The 24,500-nt window shown below is 44.2% G+C and overlaps 1 protein-coding gene and 1 long non-coding RNA gene across 2 annotated transcripts in view; one reads left to right on the forward strand and one right to left on the reverse strand.

The window, feature by feature from the left end:
• Positions 1 to 868: 868 nt before the first annotated feature.
• The window catches only part of pawr (PRKC, apoptosis, WT1, regulator), a 45,156-nt gene continuing 21,524 nt past the window's right edge, over positions 869 to 24,500 (forward strand). Inside the window, exons 1-2 of the mRNA XM_023838652.2 lie at positions 869 to 1,092; positions 1,404 to 2,103. Coding sequence (XP_023694420.1) covers positions 1,564 to 2,103 — 540 coding nt within the window. The 5' untranslated portion in view covers positions 869 to 1,092; positions 1,404 to 1,563. The remainder of the gene's footprint in view (positions 1,093 to 1,403; positions 2,104 to 24,500) is intronic.
• Positions 18,117 to 19,322, reverse strand: LOC140588244 (uncharacterized). Its single transcript, XR_011989593.1, has 2 exons — positions 19,130 to 19,322; positions 18,117 to 18,735 (listed from the first exon to the last, which is right to left on the reverse strand). It is a non-coding gene; the product is annotated as an uncharacterized lncRNA (long non-coding RNA).

Genomic DNA, 24,500 nt, shown 5'->3' on the forward strand with positions numbered 1-24,500 from the left:
CCGTCACCTGGGATGTTTTTTATTACTTTGATCTTTTGCATACCGCTCCGGCTCTGCGTGTATTCAATTTAACGCTGCAAACAGAATATTACACTTTGTACATTTCCCCGGTGCGTTCTGGGGAGAAACACTGAAAGAAATATAATCTGCTTAAAGCCTACGGGGTAAATCAGAACATTTTTGTTTTGTTGATATTATACAGTCTGGTTTGTGCGGCGGCGAATACACAGAAAACTGGCTTACTGGATACATGTACGCTCATGTTGTACTGTCATCCTTGACTACAAAACACGAGCTATTTGTTAATATTCAGCTCTACGGTCTCCAAATTTGTAGTGTGACCTAGCGTGCCTAGATGGGTAAATTAAGAAATTAATATTTATTATTATTATTACTAGCCTTTTATTACTATTTGTTGTTGTTATTGTTGTTGTTTTAGTAAACACTGTAATCTGTTTGGTCACACACATTCACAGGATTGCCAACTCACGCATGTGGTGTGACACGCTGTTAGACTCAAGTTCATGAAAGAAATCTTACGGCAAATATATATTATTCCATTATGAAACTAAAATAAGCCAAATCCAAAGTGTTGGGTTAGTTTGCAAACCCTACAGACTATTTACAAGGTAATAAAACTGTTACATACACGCAAATGCGTGTGCAGAATGTAACTGAAACAGCCAGCTGGCCAAAGTTGTAAACCATGCATCCAATACATTTATAATGCACTCTGGAGTATTCACTTGAAACACTTAGGATCTTGGATTTAAAAGTCAGATGACATAAAGTCATCGGTATGGTTAAACTGAATTCTAGGAGTTCCTCAGCGAGGGAAGCGGTTAACATCACCGTGCGGGTCGTAGGAAGTTCACTAGCAGATCGGCGGCCGGGAGCGATCGGGTCGGTCCGCGGTTGGCATGCGAGTTCGGACCTCTTCGTGGCAGCTCGTACTTTTCCGGCACGCAGGCTAAGCCTAGCGTGAGTGAGGGGGGCTGAGCACGGTCCGACTGCTCACACCTACCGCGGAAAGGCGTCTGGCTATATGGTGACGGTTCACCTGAGACGTCGCCGCAGCGACATGAGGAACAGGTAAGTCGCGTCGGGCACTTTCCCCGCAGACACCGTCGATGACACGATCTTGCACGATCGCATCGCGGCCGGAGGTATAATTACGCTCCCTTTTGTGACAGAACAACTTTTGTAGCTGAACTAGCGAGAGTTTTAAAAGTTAGTCAGGTCCTGGGACGTGCTTGCATAAGCCCGTATCCGTAGGGATCACAGGTACAGCCGTGACTTTATGCCTGTTTCGCTTTAATTTGAAGGGCAATAGTCAGTATTTCGGGTATGTGTGTGTTTAAAACAGACTCTTAAAATTAACTTATTTCCCTGGTCTTTTCCAGACTAATTGCTGGTTCTTCTGCGGTGGTACTCGGGATAATACGGATTAACTGAGCAGAGAAGTGTTTTTTTTTTTTTTGTTAATTTTTAAACGGCCCGGACCAACTAAGTTAACAGCAGTGCGCAGCCCGTAACTCGCTAATTAAATATAGAAAAGGGACCATGGCGACGGGTGGATTCAGATCCAACACGGCCACGGACTTTCTGGAGGAATGGAAAGCCAAGCGGGAAAAGATGAGGGCTAAAATGCCGGGGGGCATATCAGCCTCGACCGGCTCCAGCATCGGTGCGCTTCATGGGGGCAGCAATAAAAACGAGACGCGAAGTTTGACTCCGGCCACCGAGGCGGGCGGCAGCGCCCCTGAGCGTGCGGCAGCCACTGTCACCTGCGCGGCAGCCACTGTCACCTGCGCGCCGTGCCACCCCGCGGTACGAGCGGCCGCCTCCTGCGAGCCCAGGGCCGCCGACGGGCCACCGGCCACCCCGAAGAAGGCTTCACAGCTGGAGAAAGAGCCGGGCACCCCGCAGGCGGACACCGGCGACAACGACAGAGAGAGCCCCGCTCCTGGCGGCGGCACTGGCAAGAGCAAAGAGAAGAAGAGCTCGGGTCCGAGCGCCAGGAAGGGCAAAGGGCAGATAGAGAAGCGCAAGCTGCGGGAGAAGCGCCGCTCCACCGGGGTGGTCAGCATACCGTCCAACGAGGTGAGTCCCAGCCGCCTGCTGGCCAGGAGAAGCGCCGCTCCACCGCCGTGCTCGGCGTACTGGCCGGGGCACGTTTCTGCCACCAAAAGCCACCTGCGCCTTCACTTTTGGAGTCTTATTGTGTTATTTCTATAAAGTTACATTTATTTAACCTAAAACAACGCGGGGCATTTATCCACAACTCATAACAGGTGGCCAGCAATAAAAGTTCTCTTAAAGTTAGACCCATAGCGCATAAGGGCTTACTGACACTGGTGAACTCAGAAATCATTAAAACTTATGTAATACTGGTGTATTTTAAAAATTTAATGTTGGAGTTTTTGTATCTACGTCTCTTTCCTTATATGCATTATACGATATAGAAATCAACCAAATTGCAGCCAGCTCATAAACAAATTGCAGTATTTGAAGTATATAAAAAAATGAAGGCATGGAAAATTAACTTGGATAGCTGAGAGTTTGTTTACAGGACAAATAGTCTTCTCTGTTTTTGTATTTTGAAAAAAAATCTTTTTCTGTCGATTAATGGACAGATGGCTGGTTTGTTTATTTGTCAATGCTGTCTTAAAATATGAATGGCATGTGAGGGTGAGTGGTTTGTTTCTTTTATTGTACTGCCATGAAATCACATTCGGGGTGTGTTAAATACAAAGTTTTGGTTGACCGGATTGGCACTAGTCCTCTCCCCATGTGCCACATGGTACCTACCCAGCCGGGGGCCTCTGGGGGATGAGGTGTGGGGGCCCAGAGGTGCAGCCTGTCACCCTGTCATTAGTGTCCCTGGCTCAGGGTTGTCTGTAATGCTGGGCTTTGAGCAGAGAAGGTGTGCTTTGGCAGAGGGCTGTCACTTAAGCTCCATGCTGCTTGTCAACACTTCCACTTCAGTCCTGTGCCCTAGGTGAGGAGTTTCTTACGGCTATGAAACAGCCGTCCGGTTACATCCTTGCAGGATGATGCTGGATGAGCTCTGTCAGGAGGCACAGCTTGACGTTTGGATAATTGCTTCTCCTCAGGGAGACGATCCCTAAGTCCTCTGCAATTTTCGGTCCAACCCCAGACATTCCAGGAAAGTGTTGTGTTACCCTGCTCTCACTCCTCTGGTAGAAAATGAGATGTCTGTTCCTGTTGGAGACCTTTGACCCAAGGAAGAATGTGGACGCCACAAAAGACTCTCGCTTGACCCACCCCCCCCCCCCCACCCCCCGGTTTTAGGCTGATAAGCTTGTCCTGTTCGGTTCTCATTAAATGCTCTTCCTGTCCTGGAGGTGCTGAGAGAGACTTTGTGCTCAGACTGGGCCATGGAGACAATTTATGAACTCCATTGTCTGGCAGTCTTGTTTTGTGGCATCCTGTGAGTTAAAAAAAATTCCCGGGAGAGGTCTGTTTTTAATTGGGATGTGGTGTTCTTTTGGTCTCCGTTTGCTTATAGACATTTCATGATTGTGTGTTTAAAGTTTCAAGTTAAAACATTTCCTTGTATGTATTTACCTCTCTAGATACCTTAGTGGTTAGCCTGCTATATGTTATATCTCCGTGGCCAATATACATGCATTTATAAGCGATACACCTGTGGTGTGTTGGCTTTTCCATGTCTGTGATAGATTTGTTTAAACTTTGTTTCAGTGTTTTATTTTTTTTATACACTTCCTTGTTAATGAAAGGAGTAATGCTTTTAAGGATAAAGTTTATTTTTTTCCTGAAATTTATAGATAACTAAACTAAAATTTTAATAGGTGGAAGGGCTTTTATTTGATATTGGAAGCTGGTAAAAATGTTTTCCTCGTAAGTTTAGAGATATTGCTGCTGACATTTGTAGATGTGATTACTTTGATGTTATCCAAGAAAAATTGTGTTGCAACACTGATGCCAAAAAAAAATCATTCTTTTTGCTGTGACTTGGACAGGAAGTGCCCTTAAAGGGGAATTTCTCCACTTTGCTGTTACTGCTGCCCATCTTCAGACATCAGATGCGTGTAGAGAAAATGCTGCACATTTTAAACAGGGAACGGACTTCTAATCTTCTGAAAAATGTTACACCAGAAACTACATTTTCTTATTATACTGTACATCTATTTTCTGGTGTCAGCACTTGCGTTTCCTAAAATAACTCCTCCAGTTTCCACTAATTTCTTAAAAGGTAGCCTAGGCGAAAACCAAAGCTGAAACTGCTCATTGTATTACTTTTGTTGCTTTGTCTTTTTGATGTAGTTTCTTGTTACAGTAAGCATGAGGAACAAGAAGTATCTATGTATAGTTTTAGTACCACTCCCCCTTCATCTTCATCAATTCATAAAATCTTATGCAGTTTCGCACAGATGGGTAATTATCCGAGCTTGTTGGCATAAATACCTTTTTCAATGATCCAACTTCTGACCCCTATCCTTCCTCCTTACTAGGTCTGTGTCTGTTACCACCAAGGTACATTCTTCCCTTCCTGAGTGTTTTATGGTTTCTATAGTTGGGCCTTTCCATGTACATACAGCTTTCTTTGTCTAATCTCTTGTAAGATATGGGCTGATATATCTGTTTCTTTTTGATAAGTTGTGATTATCCAGATGAGAGGCAGACTCCGTCATCTAGCAGTATTGGTGTGGAGGGAGTTCTGACGTTAGATCCTAGGTCTTCGTTTTGTTGTGCCTGTAGATGTAATGTTTCCTGTGTTCGATAAAACTGTCAAAATAAAAAAATAATAATAATAAAAAATAATAATAGTAAGTGTTTCTCAAATTAATGATTGGTCCCCAGATCCTTGGGATCCTCAAACCACAGACTTTTGATGGCTCATACACTGGATGTCTTTTAGGAATTCTTTTTTTCCTCTTTAGTTCTTTTTTTAATGTTTGGCATTCATTGCATCTCTTTCTTTTGAATAATGAATTCCCACAGTTATGAGTCTTAGGTCAGCAGGCAAACACAAGATCAGTTGCGTTGTATGAGAAGTTAGAGCCAATGGAAAACTCCAAAATGAAGTGTCAGGGGATGTTGGTCAGTCTTTGGAGGGGGACTGAAGCACCCTCAAACCAAACATGCGGCACAGTGAAATAACTGGGAAGCAGTGGAGCGTTCATATTGGAACCAGGAAGCTTCCAAGCGAGAAATACAGGGTGCGTTCACTGTTAATGGTGTTTTGTTAGCTGTTTGTCAGACACCTATAGAAGGCTTGTGTGAATTCTCATTACACCACGTGAGCCAATCATTGCACAGACCTTCAGATCTTTTATTAGAAGAGTCATCATATCACTGAAGGTGTTTTGAATACTACGGGCTAAGTACATAATGCATAAATATCATATGGTGATAATACATATGACAAATACAGGGGAGGAGAATGCATTGTGTTTATAAAAAGTTATTCTTGTTTTTAGTCTTCTACAGTTGCTCAAAGTGTATGCGCTCTGAGCGTCATTCCGTGTGAGTTAATCTGTGCTCTTTGATTACCCTTTGATAATTTACTTTATTTATTTATTTATTTACTTAATTTATTTTGGATTCTGTCGCGTCCGCGGCATCACAACCAGCTGAGCGAGGACACGATCTCCAAGCGGACGAGGTGGCCCGTCGACACGGACAGGCATCTCTTAAATCACCCTGCTCAGTTCATGACGATAATAATAATAGTAATAATACGACTACACACCCCCCCGCATAAGGATTGTGCTTTCAACCAGGAACTGCGCTGAACTGTAACAGCAGTGAAATTCTGTATTTGCCCTTTAGAAGGACATGGAGTCACAGCAGCTCGGTGGTGCGTGACGTTTCCATGCGGGCCACTGCTTATGCTGTTGATGAGTAAGACTTTCCTTTTTGCCATATGCGTGTGCGTATTCCCCACATGGTGTGACGGGGCCAGCTTTCATGTTATTACAGGTGGATGCCAGTGTAAAAATAGACCTTCATGGCCCGGCCTGTTTGCTTCCGCTGTTCACGTGCCAAGTTGTGTGCCAGCCCGTCCATTGCGTTGTGAAGTCACAGCAACACCTGTGAGGAGGATGTAAGAGGATGTGCTTGGGAGCGCTGACGTGCTGAGATCGAGTGGCATGTCAATAGCGGCACATCTATGGATCCGCAGCTACGGAATGATTCTGGCTCTCCCTTCACCTCGAACCCAGATGTTGAGGTGTGCTCTCCTTAAGACAAGGAACTGTTGCTCATTCACCATCCCGCAGGGCAGAGCTAAGCAGTCCCTGGCTTTGATCCTGCATTAAAACGGACCTTGTGTTCCATCAGTGTCTGGGTTAGTTTTGTTTGTTGTTCTCCCTATGCAGTAATTGGGCTTGGATCGTATTAAATTACCTCTGTTGTGAATTCAGGAATCATATCCCACTTTTTGGCCTTTCCTTTAGCTCCCCAACTACCGGCTATTCATAGTCCAGAGATGTTGTATGTAGGCTTTGGTACATTGTTGATATAGTTTATCTTTGTTCATCTTTGGTTAGTAGAAGCAGTTTTTGGTAGACCTCATTTACAGTATGATTTTTGGAAGTCTTTTTTTTTTTTTTTTTTTTGCTGCAGTCCTTTATACCAGTCTTTCTATTTTGGGTTCCATTCTCAAAATAGGCTTTTCATGATGCATTGTCAGGACTCTCAGAGGGATGCGTGTCGCAGATCCCTAATGGTATTCGTCACTCAGTGATGTCAGGCAGCCTGTTGGCCTGCTTCCGCAGTTGTGGGAATCCCCCTGCAGGGCACCCTGTCGAGGGAGGTGGACAGGGAGAGGTCGGGGGGGGGGGGGGGTCTCTTCCTTGGACCCGTTGATAAGGGCTTAATAAATTTGGGGAATGGGTTGGGATGTCTTATTGACATTGGTGCAGACACCCACGCACACTGTCTTTGGGGGCAGTGTTGAACAAAGCGGGGGTGTATTCAGCTCCTGAGTACTGATTTGCCCAAATTCAGCCCCCTTGCAATAGCTGCTCTGCTGCCAGACGTTTTGTTTCCCTAGGGGGAGAGCAAGCGATCTTCATTTGGGCAGCATTCCTGCAGGATTAGGTTTGATGGCCGTGTGAAGATTAGCGAGTCAGCGCAGATGGGAGCTCTCTGTCTGCTTAGGTGTTGGATCCTGTTCGTCGATGCCTCTGGTTTAGGGGAGGGTCAAGGGCACGTTGTGGAAAATATGGCCTTCTTTGTCCCTACAGGAGGATGTGGATATTGCCCCTCACTGTGTAAAGTCGTTGAAAATATCTCATAAACTTCGACCTCTGATTACACAGCAGACAAACGCAGCTCCAGCCCGTATTGACGGACCTGCAGACTGTAAACAGAGGATTAAATCGATGCAGACGTTGCTGGCTCCTGGTTTGTTTTCGTTTATGGGTGGGAGTGAGTTACAGTGACACGAAGCAACCATGCCAGGCCTGTCATTCAGGGCAGGTCTCTCCTTTTGTCCAGGGCCTGTTCTGCATTCCTATGGAACTGAATAGCTTCAGATGGCCTTTTAAGTAATCAAAGATGTCCGTTCTTCATTTCCAGCAAGACTTATTTGAAGTTGACGGCAAACAATCTAAGGATGATGTGCAATTTGGACTTCCAGGGCTATGTAAATGGTTGGGCTACAGCTGTGTGGAGCTTCTTTGGGCACAAGAATCAGCCCCAAGAATGCCAAGTGCATAGATGCAGGTCGGGAATGTCGTTGCCCAGCATAACGAGTTTGAATAAACGGGGACCCACTCACAGTGTCACTGACTGTATGGGTTACCTAGGTGCGCTTAATATTAGACTGTGGCCCAGGGGGGTGGGTGGTTGTCAGTGCCCTTCAGTCCAGGGTTTTTCTGAGGATATGAGGCTGACACATCCCCTCTGAACATGTGTAGTTGGTACAGCCTCGTTTCCGCACAGGGTCGCAGTGTCACCCCACACGTGCCAAACCCGGTTCCACCTGGGTGAAAGGCCTCCCTGCCGATGCTGTCCATCACCCTGGGCCGCCTGTGTGGCAGAGCAGAAAAAGCGGCCTGGTGGAAGGTGGGCCCCGGGCCGGTGGGTGGCAGATAAGGGCCCAAAGTGTGGGCACTCCTAAAGACAACAATGCAGCGGAACGCCTGGCATAGATGAAACCTTCAATGTTCATTATAGGCTGCTAGGTGGTGCGCAACAGAAGGAGCCCTTTCCAGTGCCACTGGTTAGCTGCGGCGTCGTTCTCAGGGGGCCTTCTGGACGTTTCAGCTGCCTGAAAAGTCTAATAGCTGCCCTTGAAAATGCCTGACGAGAAGCGGATTGTTTGCATGAGGAATCCCAACAATGCAGTCGCACCCAGTTAATCTATATCCACATTATTGCTCTGTGAAGTGGGTGTTCGGTGTGTCTACATTTACTTCCTTAAATGGACACACTGGAAAAAATTCCCTCCTTTGTCATTCTTTAGTGCTGGCTTTTGTTACCTGAGGAAGGATTGGAATTTAATGAGTTATTCTATTGAAAAGGCTTCTTGTTTTATTATTATTGTTATTGATAATAATTCCCTTGGTACATTATATGGAAGTAGTTTATTTAGCTTACTGTTTTAATTTTACCCATTTATATGGTTGTATATTTTTAGAGTTTACCTTCTGGTCCAAAGTCCACTTTCTCTCTTTCTGCATTACCAGCTGTTATTGTGCTGCTCTCCACTTTTAAATCCAGGCCAGTTTACACAACAGAATTTAAGATGATTTTTCACTTAAGTGTATTAAATATTTCTTTCTATGGTTAAAGAGGATTGAACTCTTAGGAGAATAAAGTAGATCCCACCTGCATGGGCCCCTGCTTTGTGTGCATGTGCAGGGCACAGATGAGCCGTGTGTGATGAGCCAACAGAGCGTGCATTTCTCCTACTTCACAAATGTCTGTGGTATGTAGTTGTTACATAGAATTCCCAGAAAGACCCCCCACCCGTGTTTATATTTTGGTATCCTCCCCAGCTGCCTAAAGCACACGGCATTGTATGTGTCATCATTTCTGGGGGTGGGGCCATGGGACAGTCCCCTTATTGTAGAGAGATAGCACTTCATTTGCACAAACAAGTCAGTCAAACACAAAGACAAATATGTATATACAGTACCAGTCAAAGGTTTGACACGCCAAGCCACTCACAAAGGAGAGTAATAGTGTCTCATCACATGACCTCACCTGGCCACCTGACCTAAACACAGCAGAAATGATTTTGGAGCAGTTTGACCAGAGAGTGAAGAAAAAGCAGCCAATGAGAGCTCAACATATATGTGGGACCTCCTTCAGGACAGCTGGAAAAGCATCCCAGGAGGCCACCTCACGAAACTGGCATAGAGGAGACAGTAGGGGCAGCCAGTCCCTGGAGCATTTGGGCTTAAGGGCCTTGCTGAAGGGCCTAATGGTGGCATAGCTCTGCCAACCACGTGATTTGAACCAACAACCTTCTGAGTCTCAACCCACAAAGCTGCTCCATCCCCATTTTTTTAATTTGACTGGTACTGTAATTGTATTTAAGCATGGATATGTACACTACCAAGCAATAGGACTGCTTTAAATGTAGAAGTAGTTGTGGCAGCAGTACTAAGCAAATCAGGTAAATAGGTGTGAAAGGTGACAAAAACATGTATTACTTTGATATATACACAATATCACCAAGATTGATTCTTAGATTATTGCCTGCTGCTGATTTCTGTCTCACTTTTCACCTTAGAATGTGTGTGTCTTTATAAGGGACATGATTAGCTTGAGTCTGAGTTATTTTATACTCTTGAAAGTAGCTTTTTGTGGTTCTGCTGTGATGTTTCCTTTGTGCCTCTCTGGCATCTTGTGCTAAGGGAGACTGAATTGAGCGGTAGGAAGGCACTTGCCAGAGAGCGTTCACCTAGCTGTACATGGGTGAGTGTTATTCACCTTTGACTGTGGCTCTAGCTGTACATGAGTGGGTGTTTCAGCGGTCTGACTAGTCAGCAAGTCAGTCTGTCCTCCTTGATTATTTCTCGCCATATTTTTGGGGGGGTCAGTTAGCTTTCTATTACTTTGGTCTGCGTTACAAAAATATTCCTTTGAACTCTGGGACTGTGGTTGAGTCTTTCAAGTTCTGTTTCCTTGTTTAAACCTTTTGTCCCTCGGCCCCCTAGAAACTCTTAATTAGCGTATGTCTCACAAGCTACCTGCTTGATAAACACCACACAGTTTATGAATTGTTTATTTAGATAAACATGTCTTCCCTCTGTCTGATGTGTGAGTCAGTGTGCGGTTCCATAATGCTGGCCTTTGGGAAGTCACATGACCTCTCCGGATTCGGCAAACACTTCCTAGGTTTATCCTCAGCTGAACTACAGAAGTACTTACTATGTCATTCGGTGAATGGGGCTCTTGTTCAGTGCCGATTTGGAAGTATTGCGTTGTGGTTGATAGTAAAGGGTTATGGTAACACCCGCCTGTCCAAATCCCAACCCCCGCGTCCCAGAAAGATCCGCTTCCTGTTCGGAAGGAGCAAAGTCGTGATGAGAGCGCGCAGATGTGCTAATCTCCTCCGGCCTTTTCCTGAGCTCCTCTTGTGTGGGACTGTACCAATGGAAGGGAGTGGGGGGTTTGCATTTTTGCTGACTTCTTAACAACATTGTCAGGGCTGGGATCCCCACCCACTGTTTGCCCCCATTGGTACGGCAGCTAGCCCCAGACTGTATGGAGTGACTCACTGTCTGATGTGACTGCTTCCACACACAATGGACTTGGTTATTTATTTATTCACTTACCTATTAAAAGCGGGTCTGTCTAGGTTTTCGGTTTCAGATTCTAGTAGATACGGCCTATTGGGGGGGTAATCTGAAAACCTGCTCTGTGGTGGCATACTGCTCTGACATTAGTAAATACACCACTAAGCAAGTAAATCATTCAAGTCTTTATCCAAAGAAAATGTCTCACCCCCATCCAATACGTCCAAGTGAGTGAATGAAGCAAGGTGGATTAGGGGCTTTGTTTCAATAGGACAGCAGCAGTTTCCCTTGCTTTTAATATTTCTGTAGCTGGTCTAAGTCTTGGGCAACTCAGTAGAGTAGCAGGTTGAGCTGTTGCCTCCAGGGATGGGTGTTTGAATCTTGCCTCCTCTGTGTGTGTAGAATCGTCTCCCCCATGGGTAACTCCGGCTCCCTCCCACACTACAAAGTTATGCAGTTAGGCTAATTAGTGCCTCTAAATTGCCTGTAGCATACGATTTAGTGTGTGTGTGTGTGTGTGTGTGTGTGTGTCATACTTGTCAGAGAACCCTGTTAAGCTTCTGAGATAAGGTGTCTTAACCTAATTTTTAAACAAACTTGAATTATGGGTAATCTCCATGTAGCCGGGAATACTACTATTACTTGTGTAAGTCACCTTGTATGGCTGGTCAGCGTGCTGGTTGCTATGGAGATGGCTGGGGGCTAGCACCGGCACCTCCAGCTCCCTCCCTGAGAAATCTGATACATAATTACCCGTTGAGCAGGAAGTCCTGCGTGCGTAGAGGTCATTGTCACCGATAAGCGATGTTTCTGCTGCAGGCTAAGCTGTGGCAAGAAGGCGTGGTCCCTCTCTCTGTGTCCTTTTTTTTTTTTTAATAGGAAGTGCTGGTCGAACCGGCTCGGTCACAAGGTTGGGACACGTGCAATCCATGAGGTTTCAGCACCACCTGGTAGCGAGACACTCGCTGGATTGCAGGAGGGGCAGCGCAGACAGTCCGGCCTGCACGCTGTCTCGGTTGGGCTGGAGACACACTTTTTTTTTTTTTTTAAATGATAAATTTTCTTTATTTACATTTATTTATTTTTGTTTTAGAAGCTGACCTTCTGAAAAACCGATATTCGGAATAACCGAAAATGAGACACAAAATTGACGTGCTGCTATTAAATGATTTTGTGACCACCACATATCATATAAATGTAGAATGATAATTAAGCAATGTAATTACTGTATAACGATAAAAACCTTGCTGTAAATGCAGCGAGGTTTTTCACATCACTGTGGATAATTCCACTAACGAGAAGAAGGTTATGTCATTTTTTTTAAGCAGGATTTGTGCCAAAAATAGGACTGCAAATTAGAAAATCATTTGTTGCCATCGGCATTGCTCGTTATTTTATTTCTGAAACCAAATTAATTAGCTAACGAGTTTAGGTACTGTGCTGTTTTGTTTTTATTTTGAGTGGGTAAACCCCTATATTGGAAATGATTAAGTGGAAATATTGTGCGATAAAGAGGTTGTTCTGGGGTTCATGATTAATTACTGATTGGCTGAGTATTAACCACACTTCAGCGCTTACAGCGTAACTTACTCAAGGGAATAACATGTTGTCAGACAAGGTCTTTTTTTTTTTTATTTCCCTGCCTGGGAAAAAAAATTACTGCCAAAAATGAAGCATTGACTTTGAATTTAAAAGAGATTATTAGTGCATTAAGCTTTCAATAAGTCATAATTTTCTGATCTTTGTTAAAAATGACCTTATTTGATCTCGGAAGAACATAATTTTAAAATTTTTTAGTAATACTGAACTGGATTATTATAATTACATTGCCAGTTAACAAAACAACAGTACAAGCAATTACCTTATCTGGCGTTTTGATCTCTAATTTATTGCCAGGATACTGCAGCTGCACATTAGCCAGATATATATTTTTCTTTTTGATAATATTGAAAGAATTTACCTGTTTTTTTTTTTTTATACTTGTTTTGGAAAAGCGGTGCTTTGAAGAACATATTGATCTAAAGCAATCATGAAGCAGATAACGGCGTTGCTTTTCCACGCTGCTCCAGCTGAACGTCGTGCATCTCCATAGGGGTGTGATGTATCTGTTGTTGTCGACTGGCTGTCCCGCCTGAATTAGGAGCGTTTGACGTGGTTTGGACAGAGATGTGGATTATTTAACAGGACCATCTGTCTGGCTGATGGGATGCACTTCAGAGTAAGAAACTCTTCGAGATTAAGATTTAGACTTTGAGGAGGTGCAACATGGTCTGTCACAGCAGGACCTCAGTGTGGAGACAGGATTCTGGGTAATACACCGCTACATCAGAGGGTCGAATGGGTGGGCTTTTTGGTTGCTATGCTCTCTGCTGGGCGCCGGGTGACCTCAACTCTTTCCTTAGAAACCACCCCCGTGTACAGAGGAGGACCTAAGCATTCTTGCAATCTATTGTGCATCCCTCGAGCACGCTGAGCTAAGGGCTGATGGTGGCAGTGACACAGCATGGACACAGCACGGTCTGTTAGTGTCTGAACCCCCCCAGTAGAGGTGGACCCTCCCCAGTTAGCAGTCTCCCAGCTGATCTCCCCACCTCATTTCTGGATGCCTTCCCTACATGATGCTCATGGGCGTCTGATGCAGTGGCCACACCAGTACGCCCCGAGATTTGAGGATACAGGTGGCTTGAGGTGATGTCACTTTGACATCCTGTGTTCCAATCCTGTTTGGCATGATGAGACGATATCTCATCATGCCAACGTGAGGAGATATCTGATTGGGCAGACTCTGATGGGGGCATGGGACAGCTGCATGTATTTAAATGTGAATGACCAATCAGATGCGTTGTGGCTCAGAGTGAATGTTTAATGTCACCTTTTAAAATAGTCAGGGGGCTGCCTTGAGCCCATCCCGGGTCAGGAGGTGAGCTCCTTCCCTCTGTCCACCACGGTAACCCTTAATAGTGTGGATGACACCAAAAGGAGGTGCTGTTTGCTACACCCGTCTATACCCCCCCCCAAAGTTCTGTTTAAATGCCTCATTTCAGTTTTATTGTGTGCCAAGATCAGTATGTCCTAAGCAAATGTTCTTTTCCCCTTTCTTTTTTGCCTCCATCTGTGTCTGCAAAGAAAAAATATTGTCTAGAAGGAAATGGCTTTCTGGTGAGACGGGTTTGATAGTTAATTGGCTTATTTTGTGCTTCAGCAAAGACAAATTGTTTCCCAGAATCTTGGATGGTTCGGGGGGACATTTCACTTCATTGCAACAATTAGTTTGACTCCTTTATTTCATAGGTGCCGAAGAAAAAGGGTTATCACAGCGAATCGCGTGTTTCTGCCCGTGGGCCTTTGCTGGGGAAAGCATGTCGACACCCCCCCCCAAAACCTGAGCCTGCGCCTTGGGTTGGGGCATGACAGGGCTCAGAGATGTCACTCATTCCTGTCATTTCCTGTCATCCTCGCCAGCACCATTCCTTGGGCCTTATGCTCCTTCTTTAAATATTGAATAGCTGTTAGAGGAAGTTCTATAATAAATTAAAAAAAGATCTTCCCTGAAGGATAATTTATTGCACTTTTGTCTCTCTTCTCTCTCATTTTGCTTAATTTTTTCCACCCCGTCTGCTGCTTTGATGATAGGACTTTTAAAGCCTGAATCATTTCACTTACAAGTCTAATTAATCTGTGTTTTCAGGATTTACTTTTCTCCCCCCGCTTCTGGAATGCCTTTGTCCCTGTCTTTACTAATTATCAAACCTCTCAGTAATTGAATTTTAGAGGTGGTGTCCTGCACATGTACAGTGCTGATGCCCCAGAGTTGAATCTGTGGCTCTTCAGTGACCACTACATGTGGTTCGAATTGAACAGCTTCTCATCTTTCTCTAGTCTGGTCACAATTAAACTGGGACTTTGCCCTTGTCTTTGGGGGCCCTTGGTAATTGGAGGGGGCAGCTGATTCAAGTCTTAAGTGCTACCCTTCGCGGTGATGGCCTGCGCACGATGGCATTAGCTGACTGGTGAAAGCTGCATTTTGTGACAGATGAGAATTGAATTTCTCTGCTGTACCTGAATTAACTGTCCCCCTTGTTTGTCTCTTCTGCGGTCTGATGGCCAGTTTAGCTCCCAAAAAGCTTAAGGGGGCGAATGTATAGGAAGAGTATAAACTGCTTGCTGTCCATAATCTGGCCGAATAAAACAACATGTCAGACTTCCCCAGCTTCAGGGATGGGATGTCTCTGCCACTGACACCCCCCCCCCCCCCCCACCTTTAAATTTGAGCCACTCCGTAAGTATTTCAGCATTAAGAAGCAAAAGACAATTTTAAAAACCGATGTTGTTTATGCAATGCTTTGCAGTCACATTTTACAGTTTTTACAAATATGTAACTCTGATTACTTGTTTAGACTGCCTGGCTTCCACAAGCTCTGTCGTTCACTTTGCTCTTCACCAACTGAAGTGACTCGACTGCCCGGCGCCCCCACGTTAAGAGTCTGTCAAGAGAATGTGCTTACGTTTGCGTTACTCCAGTTTTTCAGAATGTTCTCCAGCAAAGGCTAAAGACGTGCCAGATTTGTGTTTGTGCTGCCTGGCTGCAAGCTCACTGTCTGTAGCTGGATGGAATGTTTTAAATGTCTTTAAGAGTGTCCAGCTGATGTGAGACATGCCTCTTTAAACGGTGGGCAAACATCCCTTATAAGCTACATTAATCTTATTAAAACACACACTAGCACAAAACAAATCATGTAACAGGTAGCGTAACCGGAGATGGCTGGGTGGTGCTGATTACTCTGCTCCACAGTCCGTTCATCTATTTGTTCATCCATGTATCCATTATCCATTTTCTAACTGTAGGGTTCTGGGGGGAGCAGGAGCTGTTCTTGCCGCAAACGAACCCGTGAGAAGCAGCAGTCCCAGTCATTATGATTGTGAAGCTGGATTTTGTTTGACCAGCACTGGCCTGCAAGGTGTTGAGGGGAGCTGTCAATGATGCTTTTGGTCTATTGACGGAGCTGTGTATCACATTGAGAAAAGCCCAAAGCTGATTTGGCAGTCGGTGGACCGCTGATCATGCCCGCGCTGTGACCTTTGCAGGAATGAGTATCTGTGTGCGATATGGGCATTTCCACTTCTTCGGGAGGGTTAAGAACAGGAACACACTGGCGGGTGTAACTTCCTGTATAGCAGACAGGAAATCAAAGGACGTCCTTACAAACCATCTGAAAGTGCACTTGGAGCCAGTGCTCTTTACTTGAGGAGAGTGGCTCATTCTGGATTGGCAGCAGCGTGTCTGTCTGTCTGTCTGGCCTGCGCTGAGGCTCGCTAGGGGTGCAGTTAGTCCTGCTCCAGCCAGTAGCTTGGAAGCTCACAGGAAGGACCTTGCAGACTGAGGAATCATCCGCGAACAGGAGTAGCAGCAGTGTGCAGAGTTGCTTATTACCCAAGGTTTTGTTTGACCCACAATTGGTCTGCAATATGTTCAACTGAGCTTTCGGCAGATTCTAGTTCGCTGTGATAGATTGGCTATTTGACAGATCGCTGCTTCCACTTCCCAGAGGAAAGCCTGTAAACACTGGCTTTCAGAATAAACTTTGAGAATGGAATGTAAGGCCTTCACACTAACTCCTTCCTATTGAACTTGCCTGTTTGAATGATAAAAAGCCAATTTCACTCAAATCAAGGGTTTGACTTGCTTTGTACAAAATTAACTTTGGTACTGGACTCTGCTTGACCAAATGATGAGATTATTTTTGGAGTGCCAAGATTTGCACTATTAGGCTGGGATTCAAATTTCATGAATAAAATCTGGCAGAATGAAGTTTGGTTAAGTTGGAGCCTGAGCATAGTCCCCAGTGCATGTTGGGTAATTATACATCCTGAATTTCAAATTTACATTATATTTTAACATGGAGGCACATAGTGGAAAGTCAGAGATGAGTTGACGAGGAGTTTGGAGTGTAACTATGTCACACGTTTCTGTATCAGAAATATGCTTTATCAGTCCTTTGTTTTGACCCTTCAGAGGCACCGAGAGAGATCCTCAGCGTGAAACCAGTAGGAAGTGCTGTATTTTGACATCAGCATACTGTATTTCACCGCAGGGTTTTAGATAATGGACGCCGGCTTTTCAGCAATGTATTAGTAGTATGACTGAAATATTAATGAGATGCGTATTGTGATGCCCAAAATTTAGTAATATATATAAATTCGGCGTATCTTTATCTTTAATAAATTCATTTAGCGAAGCACGCCACGTGTGACTGTTTTGGTATATCGTGGAAGCGAAAGTAGCATACTGATAGTGTGGTTAAACAAGGTAAAATACGTTGACGAGTGACGGCAGTTTATGGAGTTTGATACTTTTTTTGGTAAATATAGTGATCATTTTTATTTCATTTTACAAATTATTTCATTTATTTAGTGTCCGTTTTCGTTTCAGTTTTAGTTTACGATAACAGCACTGGTCCCCAAGGTTGCCAACTGTCATGCATCTGGCATGACACTCATGCTTTCAGAATCTCACGCAAGAAACCTTAATTTTTTCAAACACGTATTCAATGGAAATTTTAAGGCAGCAGGCAAACAAGATTATGGCTTTAATAAAAAGTGTATTTACCAGGTACAAAGACAAAAACGCTCTCCGTTAATAAACAGGACCAGGGAACACTTACGGCGATTTTGCCTACTCTGGTGGTCCATCATCCAGAATAGCGGTTGTGTCGCTTCAGGCGCTCGTGCGTAGCGCTAGTGCCCCTGTAGTATGCCATCGAAATTTGCACAGTGGAAAACCACCTTTTTGTTTGGTAATAATTTGAACTACAGTGGTACCTCTGTTCTCGAACTCATTAGAACTCGAATTTCTTAAAAGTCGAACCAACCAGTTCGAAATTTTTTTACCTAGAGCTCGATCTGAATCTCAGAAATCAAACCGTGAACGCCGACCTCAGAACTTGTATGCGCGAGGAAACGAGTCACGCAGCACCTCTCACAGCTGAAAGGGTAAAGCTTCAGTCTCAGCCTCGCATTCGCTAGCATCGTGCATGATTACACTAGCTGAATACATATATTTAGACAGTAAAAATACATTTAGACAATGATAGACAGTAATTATCATTATATAATAAAATACATTTAAAAATAACGATTTCTTATTAATTATTTTAATATTAATAATAAGCCATTAATACGTTTAATTATAATAATATTGTTGTGCCGAGCAGGGACAAAACGCAGACGGACAATACAATGATCGGACTGGGGAAAAAAACTGAAACGCGGACGAAATACAGAGGACTAATGACAACAACTAGATACAGCTGATCACACGGGGTTAACGAGGGGGCGGGGCACACGGAAGGAGTGGATGATCGGGGCAGGACACATTGTTTGAATACATTTATTTTCTTACTTTACAAATTACTGTTTTGATAAATGTTAAAGATGATGTGTTTAGTACAGTATATGCTCTTCTTGTTTTATCCGGTTCATTTTGTCTTTAAATGCTAAAAAAAACATATTTAGGTGTAATTTTTTTGGGGCCGGTGTTCCGGGCAATTCGGTTTCCCTATGTTTCCCCTGTCTATCAGGAAATAATGTTTCCCCTAATATTAAAGCAAAGAGGTATGTGAAATGTCTGAAAATCACTCAGGTACATTATTACATGTGAATACTGTATTGTTATTAGTACCGAGGCCCAGAGTTGCTGTTTACCTGTTTTAAAAAAAGTGCCGCATGTTTATAAGTTTGGACAGTGACTCTCGCTTTCACTCTGCTGTTCTTCCTGCACTTCGCTTTTGCGCCTCTCCCTGGGGAAATGGCGCCATAAATCTGCACATATGAGCCACGGATCCCTCTTTAGTGCTGAGACATTTACAAGCTCGTGTCGGTCAGCAGATGTCATTAATTACGTGCGATTTCGCCGCGTTTCCTTGAGCCGTTCCCGGACGCTGTTCCTCCCACTTCTGCGAGATTCAGGGCGTGGAGTTCTGCAGATTCACTCCTGGACACACAGCATGCGACGTTGGATAGGGATGTTTTTGTTATTTTTCGGTGAACCTCGAAGATATGTAACAAGTATCATAAAATCCACACTCAATAAAAACAGTGTGTAAACACGCTCGTTTCACCTCGCAGCTCAGTTTGCCTGTTTTAGTGATTTTACAAATGTGGAAATATGTATTACTATTCCTCCAATTATTATTTAGATTTGTATATGTGGGCTACAATTCTGTGCACTGGAAACAGGCGAAACACAAACATAAGCACGTTTTCTTGACGGACTCAAACGTGGGTGCGCTTTAGTTCATGAAAAGCGAAGTTAACGATAGAAAAAATATATATATTTTGTGGAAGCAAGACAGTCTAAACAAGAAATCAATGAGTTAGATACTCACTTTCACCGCTGTCACTCATATTACATGTCAGCCCTGTGTCACGGCCATGTGAAGAACGGGGTGGCACCTTACGTTTGCACAGTGGCGTGTTAGACGCCTCTAAAAACTACCACTTTCATGAAAGAGGGCATTACGGGACTGATTTAGTGCCATCTAGAGTCACGGGCCAAAGTGGGGACATTACTCAGCCGTTCACCCCAAAATAGCTCCCCATTTGGTCTTACGAAAAGTGAAGACATTTAATGCTCCGTGTGCCAAATATAACCAAGCGAACAGGATAATCCGGCAGCCGCCCTGATAAGAGGACTTTCCCTCTGCTGTCATGACTCTTCTGCTCATGTGAACCGGTGCCAAGAGCCGTAAGCCTGAACTTCAGGTCCGTTTCTTTCCGTATGACTAAGGTGGGAGGTGTGGCCAGGTGCCGATTGGCAGCCGTAGCCGTTTAAAAATGGAACCTTTCTGTTCATCATTAGCTTGAAAGTTGATTGGCTAATTTATGCCGAGAATCAGCTGATTGGTTAATTTATGCAGCACAGGATTGCTGTTTGTATGGAGTGCGCCGTCTCTCATTTTGTACTGACAGGTGGCCCTCTGGCTAGATTGTAAGTGTATATATCCATGTGAAATTATTTTCTCCCATAATTGTGGAATACAAAAGAGTGACATGCCTGACTGGCTTAATGACAGAAGTGATTTTTTTCAATTCTATACCTGTATGGTTATGATATGACCTATAATACTCAAACTCTTATGATGACATGATTCCTTTCCTTGATGCATAGTGCAGTGAGGTAAACAGGACAGCCTGCTAAGTCAAGCGGCAGAATGAGGGCCGGGCCTGACGTCATATAAGCTATACATGTCAAGAGGGCAGCTCAAACAGGTATTGGCTGGTTCATACCTGAAGCAGCTCGCAGCTTTGTGCTGAAGGTCAGATCTGAATTTATCTCTACGTCTCTGTGCTTCCCCGATCAGCTCTGTGAAGTTGGAATAGCCCCCACCTCGTTGTTTCAGGGGGACTGCAGTCAAGGAGCTGGGAGGCAGCGATGAAAACTGCACGGCCAGCACAAAGGGTCCTGGGCAAAGTACCGCTTGGACTCGACCGCCAAATTTCTGCGATGTGTGGCTCTCAGTCAGAGAAGGGGAACAACGGCTTGCTTTCTGTCCTCCTGGCATTAGACTGCTTGAATGCCTCTATTTTCCTGCTAAGGTGTCTCTTCTCATTGTTGCCCTGTGCCATATAAATCATGGCCTGGTGCAGTAACTCACGCTGCGATTCCATCATTTTTTAAGTCATTTGTGTGGGTGGCAAGGTCACAGGTGTTCGAAACTTTTAGTGCGTTGGACGGTTCGCATTTATTATGGGATGTCCGGCAGTGCAAATTTTCACGCCTTAGAAACGGCCCTTCCAAGGAGTTTTGGCTGAGTGTAACAATTGAGGGTCCTTGAGGTCTTTGAGAAAGGAAGCATTCTGAAAGCCCCTGCTCAAGCATTGGTTAGTTGCTGGACATGGAACGAGCTCCCACGGATGCCGGAGATTCCAAAGATGTGGAGACTGCTGCTGAGAGCAGCATTCCGGAGCTTGGAGTCGGAGGTCACACCTTGGAGTGCTGATAGGGATGGGAGGAGAGTCTGTGGAGAAGCAGCTGTGAAACGTAAAAGATAAATGTTTGCTTCTCTTGGGCCGCTGGACAGCTCGGGGTTTCATGGGGACCGCTGGCTCCTTAAAAAGGATCAGAGCCTTTGAAGGCCGTGGTGCATATATGTGTGTGGGATTTGGTTGGGAGAGAGTAGTGTTATCCCTGCTGTTGTGGATTACCCTTTTAGTTTTATTGTTGTGCTAAGACCTCCCAGGTCTCCAAAAACTATCCATGCACAGTTGGCTGAATACGGCAAACTAACAGACTTGAGATGGAGTCATGGGAAGGAGTCTGATGGACTCCTGCGGCTCAGCGTAGGAACTGAAAACAGATCTTCACACTCCGACAGACCTTTGGACTGTTTTAGGGTGCAGAATGGTGCAATTGTGCTTCGCTTCAGCCCATGTGGGAGTAGTCAAGCAGGCTTTCTGGGTGGAAGGTCGTCTTCCGAAACGCACCGACTGGAAGCCCCGTGTTGGGCTTTCGGAGGAGTGGATCTGCATGGATGGTTTATTACATTCGTGAGATTAGCATGGGCAGACTCTCATTCTCCATCAAGCGCGGCTGGCTGCTCACTTTCCAGCAGCAGTCATTGCTCTTGATGTTTGAAGGTGTCTCATCATTCCCAGGTGCTCAGAGCCTCCTAATTCCCGGGGTACGGATCTCGGCTCTCATGAGGTCCCTGCTAATGTCACCTTAGGTGACTGGCCAACAGAGTATGTTCACTTTCACGAAGGTGTTTGTGTCTGAAGTGGCTGGTCTGCCCAATCCATCACTGAATTTTCCTCCATTATGTTTAGTAATGATCAGTGGTGTAACAGTTCTGAAACCGAGACTGAAACTGAGACACAAACATTCGCAATCTCATGATCTTTAAAAAGAATCGTAATTCATGGCATTATAGATTTAATTGCGAAATGAAAAATGAATTTAGTAACATTAGTAACGTGATGAGAGCTCAGGCTACACCCCCGCCCTCCCACCCTTGCTGCCGTGGGTGTAGCCTGAGCTCTCATCACGTTACTAATGTTACTAAATTCATTTTTCATTTCGCAATTAAATCTATAATGCCATGAATTACGATTCTTTTTAAAGCTAGGGCAAACTGTGTATTTCGTAATTATTGTACATTAAACCAGCTGTGTGTCATTTGGATATTCTGGTCCAATCATAATGGAGTGATCACGCCTGTGGTAAAAGCTAGGCTAATTTCATTAGCTCAAGATGGATAATAACCGAGAGACTGTGGAGCACCAGGGTACATTCAACTCAGTACCCAGTAGAGTACAGTATTTTATTTTTTTTAATTTATTTTTGTTTACATAGCTATTTTATGTAACATTAAGGGAATCTAACGAGTTCTTTAGTGTTCTTCTGTTTGCTGGTGATTAAAATAAATCCAAGAATTCTTATTAACAACAAAATACACACAAAAAAATGATGCATGAACCAAATGAACCAAACCGTGGCACACATATCGAGGTCTGACCTGAACTGTGGATTTGCAGAATCATTACACCCATAATAATTTTTTTAATTCATATCATATTAATATTATGCTAAAGTTTTTATGGCTTAATAAAGGATCTTGGCATGTTTATTTCTTTTTATTTATTTTTTAACCATTGCTATCCTGAGCAGTGGTAGCTGTTTTTCTAGAGGTGAATTAAATGGTCAGGCAGCATCCTTTGACCTTCGTGTGTCCGTGTGTCTGTGTGTCTGTGTGTCCGTGTATCCGTGTGTCTGTGTGTCCGTGTGTCTGTGTGTCTGTGTGTCTGAGGGCTGAAATCTTCTGAGGAATGTTGGGGCTACCAGAGCATTCAGTGAGCATTAGATCAAACTTAGATGACAATGCTGATGCCAAAATTAGTTATTTTAATTATTGACTCTGTTACTCCGCTTGCATTTTCACCCATGTACGTGTTACTCCATATTCATCCTTTGTCTAAAAACTACACAAGCAGAGGAATTCTATGGTGAATGATTTGAGGATGACTGTCTGCACAGACCCCCCTGGGGAAGGTTCAGTGTGCATGTGAGCTGTCTGTGTTCTTGAGGGGGGTCACATGACATTTTTATTTCAAATAGAAGTGGTTGGGGCCCTTGTAAGAATGCAAGCCTCCTGGAGCCAAGCTCTTTTGGCTGGGGTAATTCTCACTATCAGACCTCTAAATCACAAGCTATGCAGTGGAACACGGCAGCCAAGAAAGTGAACAAGCAAACCAGTAGGACATTCTGTTCCCACTCTGTCCTCAAATTGGGATTTTTATGTCTTGTGCATTTGTCAAAAGTCTAGCAATTACCATGTTATGAGAACTTTCTGTGGTTGTTGTGTATGTGCTGGTTACTTCAGATGGCTGTGAAAATGTCCTCCTGTTAACAATTTCATTAATGGCAGCAAATGCAAGCTGGGAGTGACAACCAATAAAGGAGACTCCAGCTGAAGTGTTGGTAGCGTCATGGCACAGGGTGGAGAGAAATGACAACTGTCCCCAATAGGCACGGAAAGCTGTTCGCTGCAGAGCCCAGCCTAGCACCCCTGTGGAAGTGAGCAGCCAGGGAATTATGGGTAAATGGATTCATTCATGCTGGTCATATGGACATGGAGGACCCACGATAACCATGGATGTTTAGCAAAGAATGCAGGTTTTTGTATGACTCTTTAGTCCAGCACCACCAATCCGTATGTAACGAGACTGATTAAAGATCTGCGGTTTCTCCGTGCTGCTTTTAGCATCGTGTAACTCCTGGTTGAGCTTTTTCTTATGGCAGCTTTTTAGAGTAATGTAAGTAAATGCAGAAATCTGACCCATATTGCAAGTCCCAAAGGTTAACAAGAAATGCACAGGAAATGTTGGTGAGGGCCTGTAACCCGAGAACATAATGAGCCAAGCTCTGCTTGTGGTATGCGGCCTCCTCCAGCAAATGTGATGGAACCTCGATTAAGGTCACCATAGCTGAATTTGCTGTTTCATATTACGCAAGTAATAATGTTGAAAATAGTAGCTTTAAAACAATCCGGTAACGATGGAGCTGATCATCTGCATCTCTTCTGAAGATCTGATACTAAGTTTGAAGTTAAACTAAGAACTCACTTGCTCCTCTATATATGGTCTGGACTCTTGGGTAAATTTCCGCTGTTAAACAATGGCCAGAGGAATGATTATTTTCTGAGCTGTGGTCTACGAGCGAGGGCATTTAGTCACCCAGTGAAAACAAAGCTTATGTTATGAATGTCGTTTGTTATGCAAACCTGCACTTAGTTCATTTCTTGTTCTGGTGAATTGTGGTGGCCCCTTTGCACTACGGTGTTTGTCTGCCTTCTGCCAGGGATGAATCGCAGTGACTGAAATGCAGAGGAACTGGATGCCAGCCTTTAGCCTTGGCACATTCATTCTGCACACCAGCGGTAGTATGCGTCGATATATATGACCCCTAATAAAGCTGGAGAGCACATCTGGGCTGGATTGAAGGATCCAGTGAAGCCTCACTTAAATTTATTGTGGATTTGATAAATGACCAGACAAGCCTTTCAAGCTGTATGCTGTTAATGTAAACATTATCCCATAGAGATGCACCGATACCGATATTCGGATCAGTATCGGCGCCGATCCAGACCTATTTGATGGATCGGGTATCGGCCATGCGTGACCGATCCACGTCCTATACTTACTTATTTAGTTTTTGGCAATCAATCGCACGACAGCTCTTTCCCATTTTACATGTGTTTT

The sequence above is a fragment of the Paramormyrops kingsleyae genome, chromosome 1, assembly GCF_048594095.1.
Source record: "Paramormyrops kingsleyae isolate MSU_618 chromosome 1, PKINGS_0.4, whole genome shotgun sequence".
NCBI classification, from domain to species: domain Eukaryota; kingdom Metazoa; phylum Chordata; class Actinopteri; order Osteoglossiformes; family Mormyridae; genus Paramormyrops; species Paramormyrops kingsleyae.